This window comes from Zalophus californianus, chromosome 4, assembly GCF_009762305.2.
Source record: "Zalophus californianus isolate mZalCal1 chromosome 4, mZalCal1.pri.v2, whole genome shotgun sequence".
Taxonomy (NCBI): Eukaryota; Metazoa; Chordata; class Mammalia; order Carnivora; family Otariidae; genus Zalophus; species Zalophus californianus.
The window spans coordinates 126,912,287-126,926,419 of record NC_045598.1 but is presented as its reverse complement, the minus strand read 5'-3'; the positions used below and the strand labels follow the sequence as shown (position 1 = coordinate 126,926,419).

The window sequence follows — 14,133 nt, the reverse complement described above, 5'->3', positions numbered from 1 at the left end:
AGGTTTATGCTGAAATCTTTTATGAAACTTTAGAAACAAAAACCTTAGTGAAGAAAGCTGGGCAAAGCTGGACAGCACAGCTTAACTCTAAACATTTGAATTTTCCAGGAAAACTTATTTAGCCACTTCTTGGTTAAACTGTTAGAGACTATTTGCAGCTTCTGTTAAGTTGCTTGTAATTTAACATAAATGAGTTTTCTAATCAAATGTATGTTACTTATAAAAGCAAAGAGTTTTTCATCTTAAGAACATGCTTAATGCTAGTAGGTAATCAGGAAAATTTGAAAAAATCTTCTGTCTTGTACTGTGCCAATTATCAGTTCGTTTTACAAATTGATATTTTCCTTATCTTAGAGTCTCGTGTTGATCTAGTGTTTGTAAGCTTACTAATAAAATTACAATACATTCTTACTCTATTATCAAATGCAGAGGAGGGAGAGAGGAACATCCAAACTGTACTTGTTATGAAACAATATGTTAACAATATCATTTGACTACCTGATTTTTTGTTCCTTTAAACCAGATTTAAAGTAGCAAGTACCTCAGGCTACTTACTTTTGAGTTGATGTAACAGAAGTAAGACTTCATAAATTTTTGAATTATGTTTCTTTTCTTTAGAATATTTACAGGGTCTACAAGACTAGATGGAAATGCTATTGGTAAGTATATACATTTATTTCACTTAAATTGGTTTTTTGGCTAAAAGACTTGGAAGTTAAGCTAAAAAAATGTAAATCTATTTATATTATAGTGGATTTTGTCCGTTGGCTCTGTGCCGTGTCTATGGATGAATTACTTTCCACTACACATCCAAGAATGTTTAGTCTACAAAAAATAGTAGAAATATCGTATTACAACATGGGAAGAATAAGATTGCAGTGGTCTCGAATTTGGGAAGTTATTGGCGATCATTTTAATAAGGTATTTGAATAATTGTAGGATTTGCTTACATTTGTAATGTTTTTTGTTGTTTAAAATTCCTTATAATATAATTGAGACTTTTTTCTTTTTCTAGGTTTTTTAAATTACATTTTTGTAATTAAAATTAGAAAACCCTTTGAATCTTTTTTTTTTTAAAAAAGTGATTGCTGTGGGTTTTAAGAATTTAGTTAAAAAATGTTTTTCTTGTTGAGAAATACTGTTAGTACACCTAGTGCCTTTGTGGAGAATTTTAGGATTTACCAATCTGTGCTATTAGTCATATATTTTTTCTAAAAAATGAAGAAATAGATTTTCACTGCTGACATTAGCACCCTGTATTTCTGTTGCCATTACAGGTTGGCTGTAATCCTAATGAAGATGTAGCTATTTTTGCAGTAGACTCCTTGAGGCAATTGTCAATGAAGTTTTTAGAGAAAGGGGAGCTTGCTAATTTCAGATTCCAGAAGGATTTCTTAAGACCGTTTGAACATATAATGAAACGGAACAGGTATTATATTTGTTGAATTGCTTAATATCAGAAAAATACCTTATTATTTTCCACCGCAGGGGGAAAACAGAAGAAAGGAGAAAAAAAAACTGATGGGTTTTTTGTATATGCATATCCAAGCAATTATATTAATATTTTAGGTCTCCAACAATTCGAGATATGGTTGTACGGTGTATAGCACAAATGGTTAATTCTCAAGCTGCTAACATTCGGTCTGGATGGAAGAACATTTTCTCTGTGTTTCATCTAGCTGCATCCGATCAAGATGAAAGCATAGTGGAACTTGCATTCCAAACAACAGGGCACATTGTCAGTGAGTATTCGTCTGCCTGCATTCACGTTTAAAAAAAGAAAACAAAACTTTAATGTGTTCAGAAAATAACACAAAAGTAGGATCACAGGCCTATCCTGGGTTTTAAGTTTACCAAGTTTTGCCTGTAGAAACAGAATACATAATGACAGTAATATTGTTATCATAGTTAACATTTATTGAATGTTTACCTTGTGGCAAGAACACTAAGCACATTGAATGTGTTTCCTTTCGTGTTTACAACAACTCTATGTTTGCAACAACTCTGTAATGAAGTGTCTTCATTATCCCTTTTTAAATAGATCGGAAAATTCAGGCCCAGTGAGGTTAAGTGACCTGCATAAGGTGCATGATGGAGTTGTTGGGATTCAAAGCTAGGGAGAGGTTTTGGACCACTCCATTACACAGCCTCCTTAAGGGAGAATTAAATACTGAGGATGTAAGTTAAGCCTGTCTGAAAGATGATAATGATGACCATCATCATTTTTCACAGATTAAGAGACTGAAATACAGATAGGTTGAACATAATTTTGTATATTCAACTCAACAACTACTGATTCGGGACATACTGTGTACTGTCACTGTATTATGTGCTGGGTTTATAGTGTGAAGAAAACACAGACCTGTGTCCCTCTCCCCACTACTCAGGACAGTCAAGTAAGCAGTAATGACAGATAGCCATGTCTCTTAGGCATCAAAACGCTTCACCTTTAAGTATGCTTTACATTTGGGGGTTGGTGTTTTTTGGTACAGTTAAGAATAATAAAAAAATTAAAATTACTTTGATATATTTTTTACCCTTTTAGCTCTTGTGTTTGAAAAACACTTTCCAGCGACCATTGATTCTTTCCAGGATGCAGTGAAGTGTTTGTCTGAATTTGCGTGCAATGCAGCTTTCCCAGACACAAGTATGGAAGCAATTCGACTTATTCGCCATTGTGCAAAATATGTGTCTGATAGACCTCAGGTATAGTGTCATTTAGTAAACAAAATTTTGCTGAGTATTTATTTCCAGTCTGAGATCAAAGTTTATTTGGGAATTGAGGGGATAGGAAACATTTTTCATTAAACCCCAAAATTATCTGAGCTTGATTCTGACTTAAGTGATTAGTAATAATAGCTATCATTTATTAAAGGTATCAGGTCTTTGTTTTTCCAAGTGTAATGATAGCTGTCATTTAGTCTACAGCCATACCACCCTGAACACGCCCGATCTCGGAAGCTAAGCAGGGTTGGGCCTGGATAGTACTTGGATGGGAGATAGCTGTCATTTATTAAAGATGTCACGTGTTTTTCTATTTCATACGTATTAACTTGTTTAATGTTCTTAACTTTATGGGATAGGTAGTGTTATAGCCCCATACAGATAAGGAATCTGAGGCACAAAGAAGTTAAAAAATGAGATCTTGCCATTTGCAACGACATGGATGGAACTGGAGGGTGTTATGCTGAGTGAAATAAGTCAATCAGAGAAAGACATGTATCATATGACCTCACTGATATGAGGAATTCTTAATCTCAGGAAACAAACTGAGTGTTGCTGGAGTGGTGGGGGGTGGGAGGGATGGGGTGGCTGGGTGATAGACATTGGGGAGGGTATGTGCTATGGTGAGCGCTGTGAATTGTGCAAGACTGTCAAATCACAGATCTGTACTTCTGAAACAAATAATGCAACATATGTTAAGAAAAAAGAAAAAGAAGAAGATAGCAGGAGGGGAAGAATGAAGGGGAGTAAGTCAGAGGGGTAGACGAACCATGAGAGACGATGGACTCTGAAAAACAAACTGAGGGTTCTAGAGGGGAGGAGGGTAGGGGGATGGGTTAGCCTGGTGATGGGTATTAAAGAGGGCACATTCTGCATGGAGCACTGGGTGTTATGCACAAACAATGAATCATGGAACACTACATCAAAAACTAATGATGTGATATATGGTGATTAACATAACAATAAAAAATTTAAAAAAATAAAATAAAAAAGAGATGCGGAATGAAAAAAAAAATGTGTCCATGGTTGCAGGGCTAGTAAAGGAGACAAAGGGTTTGAACCGAATCCTGTGTTTTTAGCCTTTTAGCCCATACTGTTTCTTGCATGTGGTGCTGTGCAGTACTGAAGTTGACTGTCTGTCTATGGATGAGTGTGGACTTAAGCACTGAAGTAAAAAGTTGAATTGGCAACCTGGTTGAATTGGCAACCTGGTTGAACATAATTTTGCATCTTAACTTGCGTCTCTGAATCTATCTCTGTAACTATTATCAAGAGAAGTGATACATTAGATTTGGTAGTAAGATTTTTTACTACATACTAACATGGACCTATGGGGGTGCTTAGTACTTTTTACATACATTGACTCATTTGACCTTTACACTTCCCAGGGCGGCTGATAAGGCTGCACGTGTCATAACCAGGGAAATGATAAAAATGCAAGCCTGATTTAACCTGGCGAATAGAATAATACAGAAAAGCTGATGACAGAGTTGGAGCCGAAACCAACTTTGGAATTTTAGTACAGTGCTCTTCATAGGCAGTTTTATAATCTCCATCTTTCTATAAATTGTTTATCAAATTGCTTACTTTCCATTTGTAAAGCATTTAAAATATTTTTTGGAGAAATAACATACAGGTGTTATGTTTTGCCTTAAGTATATCTACCTTTCTTCCTGAAGGCTTTCAAGGAGTACACAAGCGACGATATGAATGTGGCGCCTGAAGACAGGGTTTGGGTCAGAGGATGGTTCCCAATCCTCTTCGAGTTGTCCTGCATCATCAATAGATGCAAATTAGATGTAAGAACCAGGTAACAATCAGTGTTTGTAACTATAATTTTGAAAGGCTCATTTTGACCGCAATGAATTTTTGTTTTGTGAATGTAAGTTCAGTAGTTGAAGGCCATAAGTCCATAAGTCATGTGTTTTATCAAATATAGTAATAGAGTAATATTTGATAGGCAGATTTTAAAATATGTTAAATGGAACAACAGTAAAAATGGAAATACTACTTTTCCTCCAGATTTTAGTCTAACATTTCACTTTGAGTTTTAGCTTCTGTGTTAATTTAATAATGTTACACGGTCTGTCTTTTCATACATTTGTTTCCAAATAAAAATTGAAGTTAGTGGCAAAATTTATTTTCCTGACAAATGCTAGAAGAATTTCTCAATGCACATCCTTGGTCAGCTTTAGAGAAAGAACCATTTCTCTTTGAAGACTGGTAAGTAACACAGTTTTGAATAATACAGGTCTATTAACAAAGAAGTGGGCTCTTTCAAAAGTATATTCTCAATAAAAGATCTATATGAATGTATGGTCCATTTGTGAAGAAACTATTAGGGATATAATGCAACTGGATAAGCATTCAATATGCACTTCTTATGTTACAGTTCATGTCACTCCCACAGTAAAATTTTTATCCTACATTTTTTACTACCAAATTGAAATGACTGATTTGTGTATCCTGTTACCTGTCAACAAGTGCTTGAGGCACCATGAGTTCAATCATATGTTTAAATAAAATCTGTCTTTTATGTATCCCATCTTCTTTTTAGGGAGAATCATTAGTCATTTGGGTAATTAACTTTATTGGATTTTTTTAAATTGGAAAGGTAGTAAATAGAGAATTGTAAGATATCAGCGATAGGACTATAAGGAAGGAATGAACCTTTCCTTCCTCCTCTTATGCCACAGCCACCCTTATCCCCATTCAAGGTGGAGTTGATATATATCCTAAGAAATTTCATTTTTATTTGTTATAAGAGAAATTTTATAAAATTAGGTAAATAATCCAAAATAGGACTCAAACCTTAGGAATTTGTCATAGAATTTAATAATCACAAGAACATTATACAGCATTTTAGACATTGAGAATTGTTTGGCAGTGGACCTGTTAGGCACTGGATAAAATTCAAGATAGCCCCTGATTCATGTAAACTAAATAACTGAGATTTACAACTTTGAATTGTCCAGCCACATCATTGGAACAGCTAACATATCATGACCGACACATCATATAAACTCAGCACCCCCTCCCTGCCCTTGTTTCTTTGTAGAAATTTATTTGATGAGGGGACCTTCCTGCTTCCTTAGTCTTTGAGCCTGCCCTGGTCTGGGACCATCCTGTTTTCCTTCTTGCCATATCCCATGTTCAGATTATGGATGAGTTCTAGTTGTTAAAGAGAAGAGAAAATATGTATTCTAGTTGATAAAGGAGAGGAAAGATATGAGTAAACTTTGTTCAGTAATGGCTTTTTCTTATTTTATTCCCGGCTTTGTAAGGGCTGATATTTAGATTACATTTAAAAAATGTAATACCATGATTTGTATAACAGGTTAATTACACAGTACTTTCACATGTGTTCTCATTTGATTGCCTCAAAATTCTGTAGATTGAGGGTTGGTTAATTAACCTAGGGTCTCACATACTCTTTTTCCCTGTACCAGCAACTTAAGTATCGCTTTCAAAAAGCTTTTCTTGAACAGTGAAAATCCTTGGAAACCTCTGTAGCTCTGTGGGCCTGGAAGAAACAGGATTCCCACATCCCCTTATCCCTAGCTGTGGGAGTTAGCATCCAGTTACTTAGAGTGGGTGGAAATGGATTCCAAGCTTAGGAGATGGAGGAAGAGGGAGCCTTGTTCCATTGTAGGGGGAAGAATGAATTCCAACAGACTTCTCCCAAAGAATAGAGTATGTTTCTTCCACAGGAATTTCTTTACTACGGTTCCTTTACTTTTCATTATACACATTAGGTATCTCTTACGGATCAAATAACTCATGGATCAGATAACTGCTCTGAACTTGCTGTAGGACCAAGCTACCATAATGTACTTTACACGTTTATTTAACAGTTAGTTATAGCCTGCTATGTGGCAGACATGAATTAGGCCCAGAGGTAGCATAGCAGCAAATGAGCTGGACTGCGAACCAGTCCTTATGGAGTCTTTAGATAACATTTGGTTCTGGCTTACCATCAGACTTCTTAGAAATATAAACCTTTTTCTAAATGGACAGATACCTGTTTTGCTAGAAGAAAGTAACATGTAGAGAAAAGATCAAGCTTTTTAATGGTTACATGAAAGGGTTATTATTTAGAGGAAGATAAGGAATCAGGAAGGCAGTGTTAAGTTTTTAATTTTAACACTTATTCAAAAAGACAGTGAATGTGATACTAAGCAGTTTATTTGATAAAGTAAATACTTATTGTGTGCCTTGTGGGTAACAAGCATTGCTCTGTCTGGAATATAGTAGGAAACAAACTGCCCACATGAATGTCTTAGTGGATCAGTTCCTTTGGTTTCTGGGATATCTTTTTCAAAGAGTTATAGGACTTTTAGCTAACACTTTTAATTGCTCATACAGTATCCCTGAACTAATTTTATGATTATCATTCACAATCTTTAATTTCATTTACAATCTTAAAATGCTGGGATGATGGGGTGGGAGTGGAAGAAAAGTGAAATAAAACATTTTAAGGACAAGGCCTTTGGAATTTTCTCCTACATGATGCGTCCCAAAGAAACCAGTTTTACAGTTGAAATTTCTTAAAACTGAATATCTTATGTTAGTTTAAAACCAGTTTTGAACTTTTTTAGTAGCTTCATGACCTCTAAAAACTATTTTAAGAGGGGATTCTGATGTGGCATACTTTTTTGTATTACAACTGTCCACTTGTGTTCTATCCTTTTAGGGGTTTAACAGTAATGTTCGAAATAATGAAAACTTATGGCCACACTTATGAAAAACACTGGTGGCAGGATTTATTTAGAATTGTTTTCAGAATCTTTGACAACATGAAATTGCCAGAACAGCAGACAGAGGTAAGAGAAAAATATTTTCATTTAACACAGTCAAGTTAAAAGGTTCTGAACATTTTCTCTAATACAGTTTAGTAGATCAAATCAAGTACCTGGAAAAGAAAAAAAAGTTCCTAGAGAGTTTTTCATTATAATAAAAGGTATGTCTTTATAAAGAAAGAACACTATTTGGGGATAGAATCTGAGTTAATGAATTGGTTGTTTTCAGTGTTTTTGTTGAACTTCCAGTTTCTTTCCTTATTTTAATATTGCCACAGTTACAGACACCAGTAGCTTTCTTTAGTATTCATAGTGACATCTTATTCTGAAGTGAGTACAGAATACATAGTAATAAGTTTTATTTATTTTATTTCGGTGTCTTTTACTACAAACCAATTATAGTATACATCTCAGTAAATGTAGGGAGAGAGCCTCAAGTTTTCTTGTTTTGTCCCATATAGCTATATTAAATCTAGACATGAGGGACACTGACCTGCACGAAGTTTTACTTTAGATCTATGACTTTTAAATCTACAGTAGACTTACTGAAAACATCTAAGTAGGCATATGTGTATGCACTGGCACAAAACTGTATATGAAAATTATCAGCTAGTCCAGATTAGTCCTTTATATATTTGAGAAAAGTATTTATTTTGTATGGCCCTATTCACCATTTATGGTATTTTCAAGTAACCATACTTCATGAAAGTTTTATTTTAAATTTATGCTAATAAGCACACTTGGATAAATTCTTACTTCCTTCCCCTTTCTCTTTTATGTTCTGTCATATTATGGAGCAAGGCCAGCTGTTGATATCATGCATATTGTTTGAGAAGAGTTATAATGTTAATAGCAAGACAATTCAGTGATAATTTTTTAAAATCAAAAATAATACAAAAAATAGTTCAAATTATTTTATACATAAATTGTGGAATAATGGAGAAAAAGTAGATCTCAGATACTGAGTCAAGGTGAATGTAATATTATAGAGGGAAGTAAGTGCTCTGAAAGGAACATGGACAGGCTTAGCATTTTAAATATGCAAACATATTTCTTCTTTAATTCTGGTTGTTGATGAATGGTCTGACCTTCTTTTAATGACTTTTTTCCCTTAGAAAGCTGAATGGATGACTACAACTTGTAATCATGCACTTTATGCGATCTGTGATGTATTCACCCAGTATTTAGAAGTACTCAGTGATGTACTTTTGGATGATATTTTTGCCCAGCTCTACTGGTGTGTGCAGCAAGGTCGGTCTATAGCAAATAGTGACACAAAGTGTTAAATGTGGCCCTGGCAATATATAAATGAATTGCTCTTTTCTTTTCCAGACAATGAGCAGTTAGCACGATCTGGTACAAACTGCTTAGAGAATGTTGTTATTCTGAATGGTGAGAAATTTACCCTAGAAATCTGGGATAAAACTTGTAACTGCACACTGGATATCTTCAAAACCACAATCCCACATGCGTAAGAAGATTTTACTCAACTTTATATTTGTATATTGAATGATAGACATAAAAAGTTTGATAGTAACTAGTGATTTTTTTACCAAACTCTTTTAAAAATACCTCAGTGTTCATGAATTTGTATTTATTGCAAACCAGACTCCTATAAACTGTAACAAATACTTGAATTAAATTCTTTATAAACCAGACACTTCAGTCTGATTCATCATATGGTCATTGGTCATACTGAGGTGATTCTGCTTTAATAGGGTTTTATTTATCCAGATTAAAGCAAGCAGTAGTTTTGAATTTTAAAGAAGCAAAAAAACTAAACATATATTTCAGTTACTTTAGATTTAATAATCTAAGGAAAATTTATTTGCAAATGTATTTTATAGTTAATTGTCATCTTCTAATGAATTAGTTTGGAATTGAATTGTAGTGAAAGAGTTTTTATCAATGGAGAAACTAAGACATAGTCTCACTTAAATGACTAATAGCATGTGGATTATTTGTAGGACATATTGGAAGTTACTTCCCAGCTCAGCCTTTGGGGCTCTCTGACCTATGCAAAGTTTTACTTTAGATTTACTATTTTTAAGTCTACTTAATAACATCCTTTAAGTCTTACTTAAGTCTTACTTAAAACATCTTAAGTAGATACATGTGTATGTACTGGCATAAAATGATGTATGAAAACTAGGAGTTCAGATTTTTAAGCATCATAAACTTTTTCTGGATATGAGTGAAATATTTGCACTGATATGAGCCCCTTGTAAGTATCCTAATAAATAGGACATTGGAGGTCAAACAAAAGGGACACAACTCTAGGAAAGCAGTCTCTAGGTGGGTCTAAACTAAAAAGACAAATACTGGTCAGCTTTTCTTATTTTTTTGGTGCACATTTTGTTGGAACAATGTACTTGACAAATGATCCCTTTTGTCAGAGTTTATCTGTAGCCCTTATGTCAAAAGACAGTATGAATTCTTGCCTAGCTGTTGTCCCTGTGAAGTCAACAGAAACCAGCCAGGCTGAACATTCTTTTTGTTTGTTTTAGGAACTGCCTCTGTTTTAATTTATTGAATTAAGATACATGATCTTAAAGATCATCTAATAAGCATTTCTTAATAGAAAATAACTGTACTAGAGTTCTTTCCAAATTGAATTGAAATGATGTATCTACCATTGTCTGCTCCATTTCCCAGGAGCTTCTGCTTCTCAGAAGCAAGAACTTGGGCCTTAATCATCCTTCTATTCCAAGTACCCAATCCAGGGATGGCAAGTTAGTTTCTTCTTTTGGGCCAAATTTTATTCCATTTATTTTTATACATTTAAAAAAAGTAGAATCTAAGGAGATCCATGAATTTTTGAAAAGTCTCAAACTTTTCTCAGTCTCACTTTAGGAAATATGTAATGACATTAATACTTAGAAAAAGTGAGTTTAAAGTTTTTGAAACTTTTCAGAAGTTTTTTTTTTTTTTTAAACTAATGACCAGAGTACCCTTTTGATTATATTATATGCTAGTCAGTTGTTTTCTGGAAATACATATTTTAAACTTTTTACTAGATTTTTTTCAGCAAATGGTTTTTAGCAGTAGTCAGAGAAGGATTATATTGTTTTTGGCATATTCTTCGGACTTTTTTATGCCTGTTTTAAAACATGTTGGATGTGTCATGTTTCACACTCGCAGTGATTGGTGTGATTTGGTATTTTTAAAGGCTCTTAACCTGGCGTCCCTCTTCTGGAGAAACTGTTCCCCCACCTCTATCTCCTGTGAGTGAAAAACAGCTGGTAAGTTTTCATAAATAAGTCATACTTAAAATTGCTTGTGAGAAGTAATTTTACCATGGGCCAAATTCTTTTATGTGAGTCCATGTCTTTAAAAAAGCTGGCATAAATCTGTCCAAAATTCTTAGGTTAAGCTTCATAATGGTAAATTTCCCGGGTGGCTAAAATTTTTCTCTGTAAGTGCCATGAAGGAGGTATTTTAAATTATTTTATAATGTAGATGGTCTGAGACACAGAGTAAAATGATGTCAAGAGTTTTAAGAGCCAGGTATGAGATTATGTAAGGATTTCCATGCCAAGGGGCACCTGGGCAGTGCAGTCGGTTAAGCATCCACCTCTTGATTTCAGCTCAGGTCTTGATCTCAGGGTCCTGAGTTCAAGGCCCACGTTGGGCTCCATGATGGGTATGGAGCCTACTTTAAAAAAAAAAAAAAATTAAAAAGGATTTCCATACCAAGCTAAAGATATTATTGGTTATTTATTTTAAAATTTTAATTTGGATACAATTTAACCTATGAGAAATATTACAATAACAGTTCAAAGAATTTTAACATACCCTTCACGCAATATATTTGCTTCGTAGGTCTGCCACAACAAATTACCACAAACTAAGTGGCTTAAAACAACAGAAATATATTGTCTCCCAGTTTAGGAGGCCAAAGGCCCAAAATGAAGGCATCAGCAGAGCTGCATTTTCTCCAAAGGCCTTAATGGAGAATCCTTCTTTGCCTTGTTCAGCTTCTAGTGGCTGTTGGCAACCTTCGGCATTCCTTGACTTGTACACACATCATTCTAATCTCTGCCTCCATTTTCACATGTCTGTGTAAAGTCAAATCTGTTACGTGTCAAATCTGCCTTTCCTTTTTTCTCTTTAAAGGACACTAGCCATTTCTTATAAGATAAGATATAAGCCACCTCATTTCAAAATCTTTAATTACCTCTTTAAAGACCATTTCCAAGTAACCTTCATAAGTACCAGAGGTTCCAACTTTAATATACCTTTTTGGGGCCACTGTTCAACCTATTGCAGTTTCTACCCTCTGGTACCCAAAAATTCATGTTCATCTTTCAGGCAAAATGTATTCATGCCATCCCAATATTTCCAAAAGTTTCAACTCATTATAGCATCAACAAGTCCAAAATCTGATCTAAACATCATATCAAAAGTCCCAAATCTCATCATCACAGCCATCTAGATCAGGTATGTGGTCTCTTCTGGGGGCGTCATCCGTCCCCATCTGTGGACCTGTAAACCGAGAAAACAAATTACCTATTTGTAAAATACAGTGGTGGGACAAGCATAGGATAAACATTCTCATTCCAGAAGGGTGAAATTGGAAGGAATAAAAGGGTCACTGGTCCTAAACAGGTTCAAAACCCAGCAGGGCAAATTCTATTAATTTTTAAGGTCTGAGGGGCACCTGGGTGGCTCATTCAATTAAGCATCTGCCTTCAGCTCAGGTCATAATCCCAGGGTCCTGGGATTGAGCCCCGAACCTCCCCCCACTCATGCTCTCTTCTCTCTCTCTCAATCAAATAAATAAAAATCTTTCAAAAAAAATTTTCAAGGCCTGAGGATAATTCTCTGTTCCTTGATACTCTGCCCTCTGGGCCCACGGCTCCTTCCTGTGCCCCTGCAGCTCTGCTCTCTAAATCATTTCTTCTTAAAGGTTAGCATGTGTTTGCAGCCATGTAGCCCATTTCCTGCCTGTAGAATCCCAGAGATCTGATAACCTTCATTCATTTTATCCTATGTCTGTCCCTTTCAGTCTAGGCTGGCTGTGTTTCTACTGGTATATCATTCTTAAAATCCCTGTGGGTCTCTCGTGTATGTCAAGAAGGTTATTCATGGAACCTTTCTGGATAACTTCATCTCTCTTCCAGGCTTCTGCTAAGATGTTTGATTGGATCCACACACCTAATCTCTTTCAACAAAATGTTGTCTAACTGTCCAAAGAAATGTTTTCATAACAATGAATTTTCCAATTTTAGCATCCTTTGCAGTTTATCCTTCCAAATTAGCAAGTGCTAGTTCATTTTTGCTTAGTAGTTCCTTCCTCAGTGTATCTCTCTAGCCTCTCATTTTTCTGTAAACACCAAGGAGAAACTGGGCCACACCTTTAGCCTTTTGCTTAGAAATATCCTCAGCTAAATATTCAAGTTCATCACTTAGGAGTTCTGCTTTCCACCCAGTAGGACAACACAGTTGAACCAAGTTTTCTGCTACTGTATACAAATATCACCTTACTTCCATTATCCAGTTACATGTTCCTGATTTCCTTCTGAGACCTCACCAGAAGCACTTTTAACATTCATATTTCTGTCCACATTCGATTCCATGCCTTATATGTGTATTCTTTAGGGTGACAGAAGACAGAAGATTTCTCCATTATGCATTTCACTGCCTTCTGCATCCTCACCAGAATCGTATTTAATGGCCATGTTGCTACTAACAGTCTCTTCAAGGCAGTCTAGGCTTTTTCTGTTATATGCCTCAGAACTCTTCTGGTTTCTACCATTACCCGGTTCCAAAGCCAATTCCACATTTCTAGGTATTTCTTATAGCAGCACCCCACTTCATGGTACCAAAATCTGTATCAGTCAGTGTTCTACCAGAGAAATGGAACCAGTGGGAAATATCTGTATCTATCTGTGTGTGTGTGTGTGTGTGTGTGTGTGTGTGTGTATAAAATATATGTATATGCATAGATCTTTTTTTTTTTAATTTAAATTTCACAGAATTGGCTATGCGATTATGGGTGCCAATAATTTGAAATCTGTAGGGCAGGCTGGAAACTCTTAGGCAGGAACTGTAGCTGCAGTCCACAGGCAGAATTACTTTCGGGAGACCTGAGGCTTTTTGGTGGTCACATGAATCTCCGGCCATATTATTGAGGATAATCTTTACTTAAAGTTGACTGGTTATAGATGATCACCACATCTACAGAATACCTTCACAGCAACACTCATATTGGTGTTGGAAGTAACTAGACCCTATAGCCTAGCCAGGTTGACACATAAAACTACATGACACCATGTTTCACCAGATGTTATCATTTCACTACATTTGCTTTATTATTTCCTCCCTCCTTCCTTTTTCTCTCTCTGTCCCCCCCCACAAACTTTTCAGAATTCTTTGAATGTAAATTGAAAATAAGATGTCCTTTTCTCTTAAGTTTAGTGTTTTTCCATAAAAAAACAAAGCAAAAGCACTTACATAATCACAGTTCCATTAACAAAATCAGGAAATTACCATTGAAACAGTACTGTTATTTAATCTGGCCTTACTGAATTTTAAACCCAGGAGGCCAGAGCTAGCATATTAGTGTCGATTGGTCAGTTTATCCCTCTCACAACTTTTAAATTCCCTA

At 35.3% G+C, this 14,133-nt stretch overlaps 1 protein-coding gene across 4 annotated transcripts in view; it reads left to right on the top strand.

Annotated features, from left to right (window-relative positions):
* Window positions 1-14,133, top strand: part of ARFGEF1 (ADP ribosylation factor guanine nucleotide exchange factor 1) — a 147,378-nt gene that overhangs the window by 118,047 nt on the left and 15,198 nt on the right. For all 4 annotated transcript variants that reach the window (XM_027596724.2, XM_027596715.2, XM_027596708.2 and 1 more), the window contains 10 exons: window positions 619-659; window positions 752-921; window positions 1,278-1,429; window positions 1,570-1,742; window positions 2,546-2,706; window positions 4,404-4,534; window positions 7,418-7,547; window positions 8,639-8,774; window positions 8,856-8,994; window positions 10,693-10,765. In XM_027596724.2, the coding sequence (XP_027452525.1) occupies window positions 619-659; window positions 752-921; window positions 1,278-1,429; window positions 1,570-1,742; window positions 2,546-2,706; window positions 4,404-4,534; window positions 7,418-7,547; window positions 8,639-8,774; window positions 8,856-8,994; window positions 10,693-10,765 (1,306 nt within the window). The remainder of the gene's footprint in view (window positions 1-618; window positions 660-751; window positions 922-1,277; window positions 1,430-1,569; window positions 1,743-2,545; window positions 2,707-4,403; window positions 4,535-7,417; window positions 7,548-8,638; window positions 8,775-8,855; window positions 8,995-10,692; window positions 10,766-14,133) is intronic.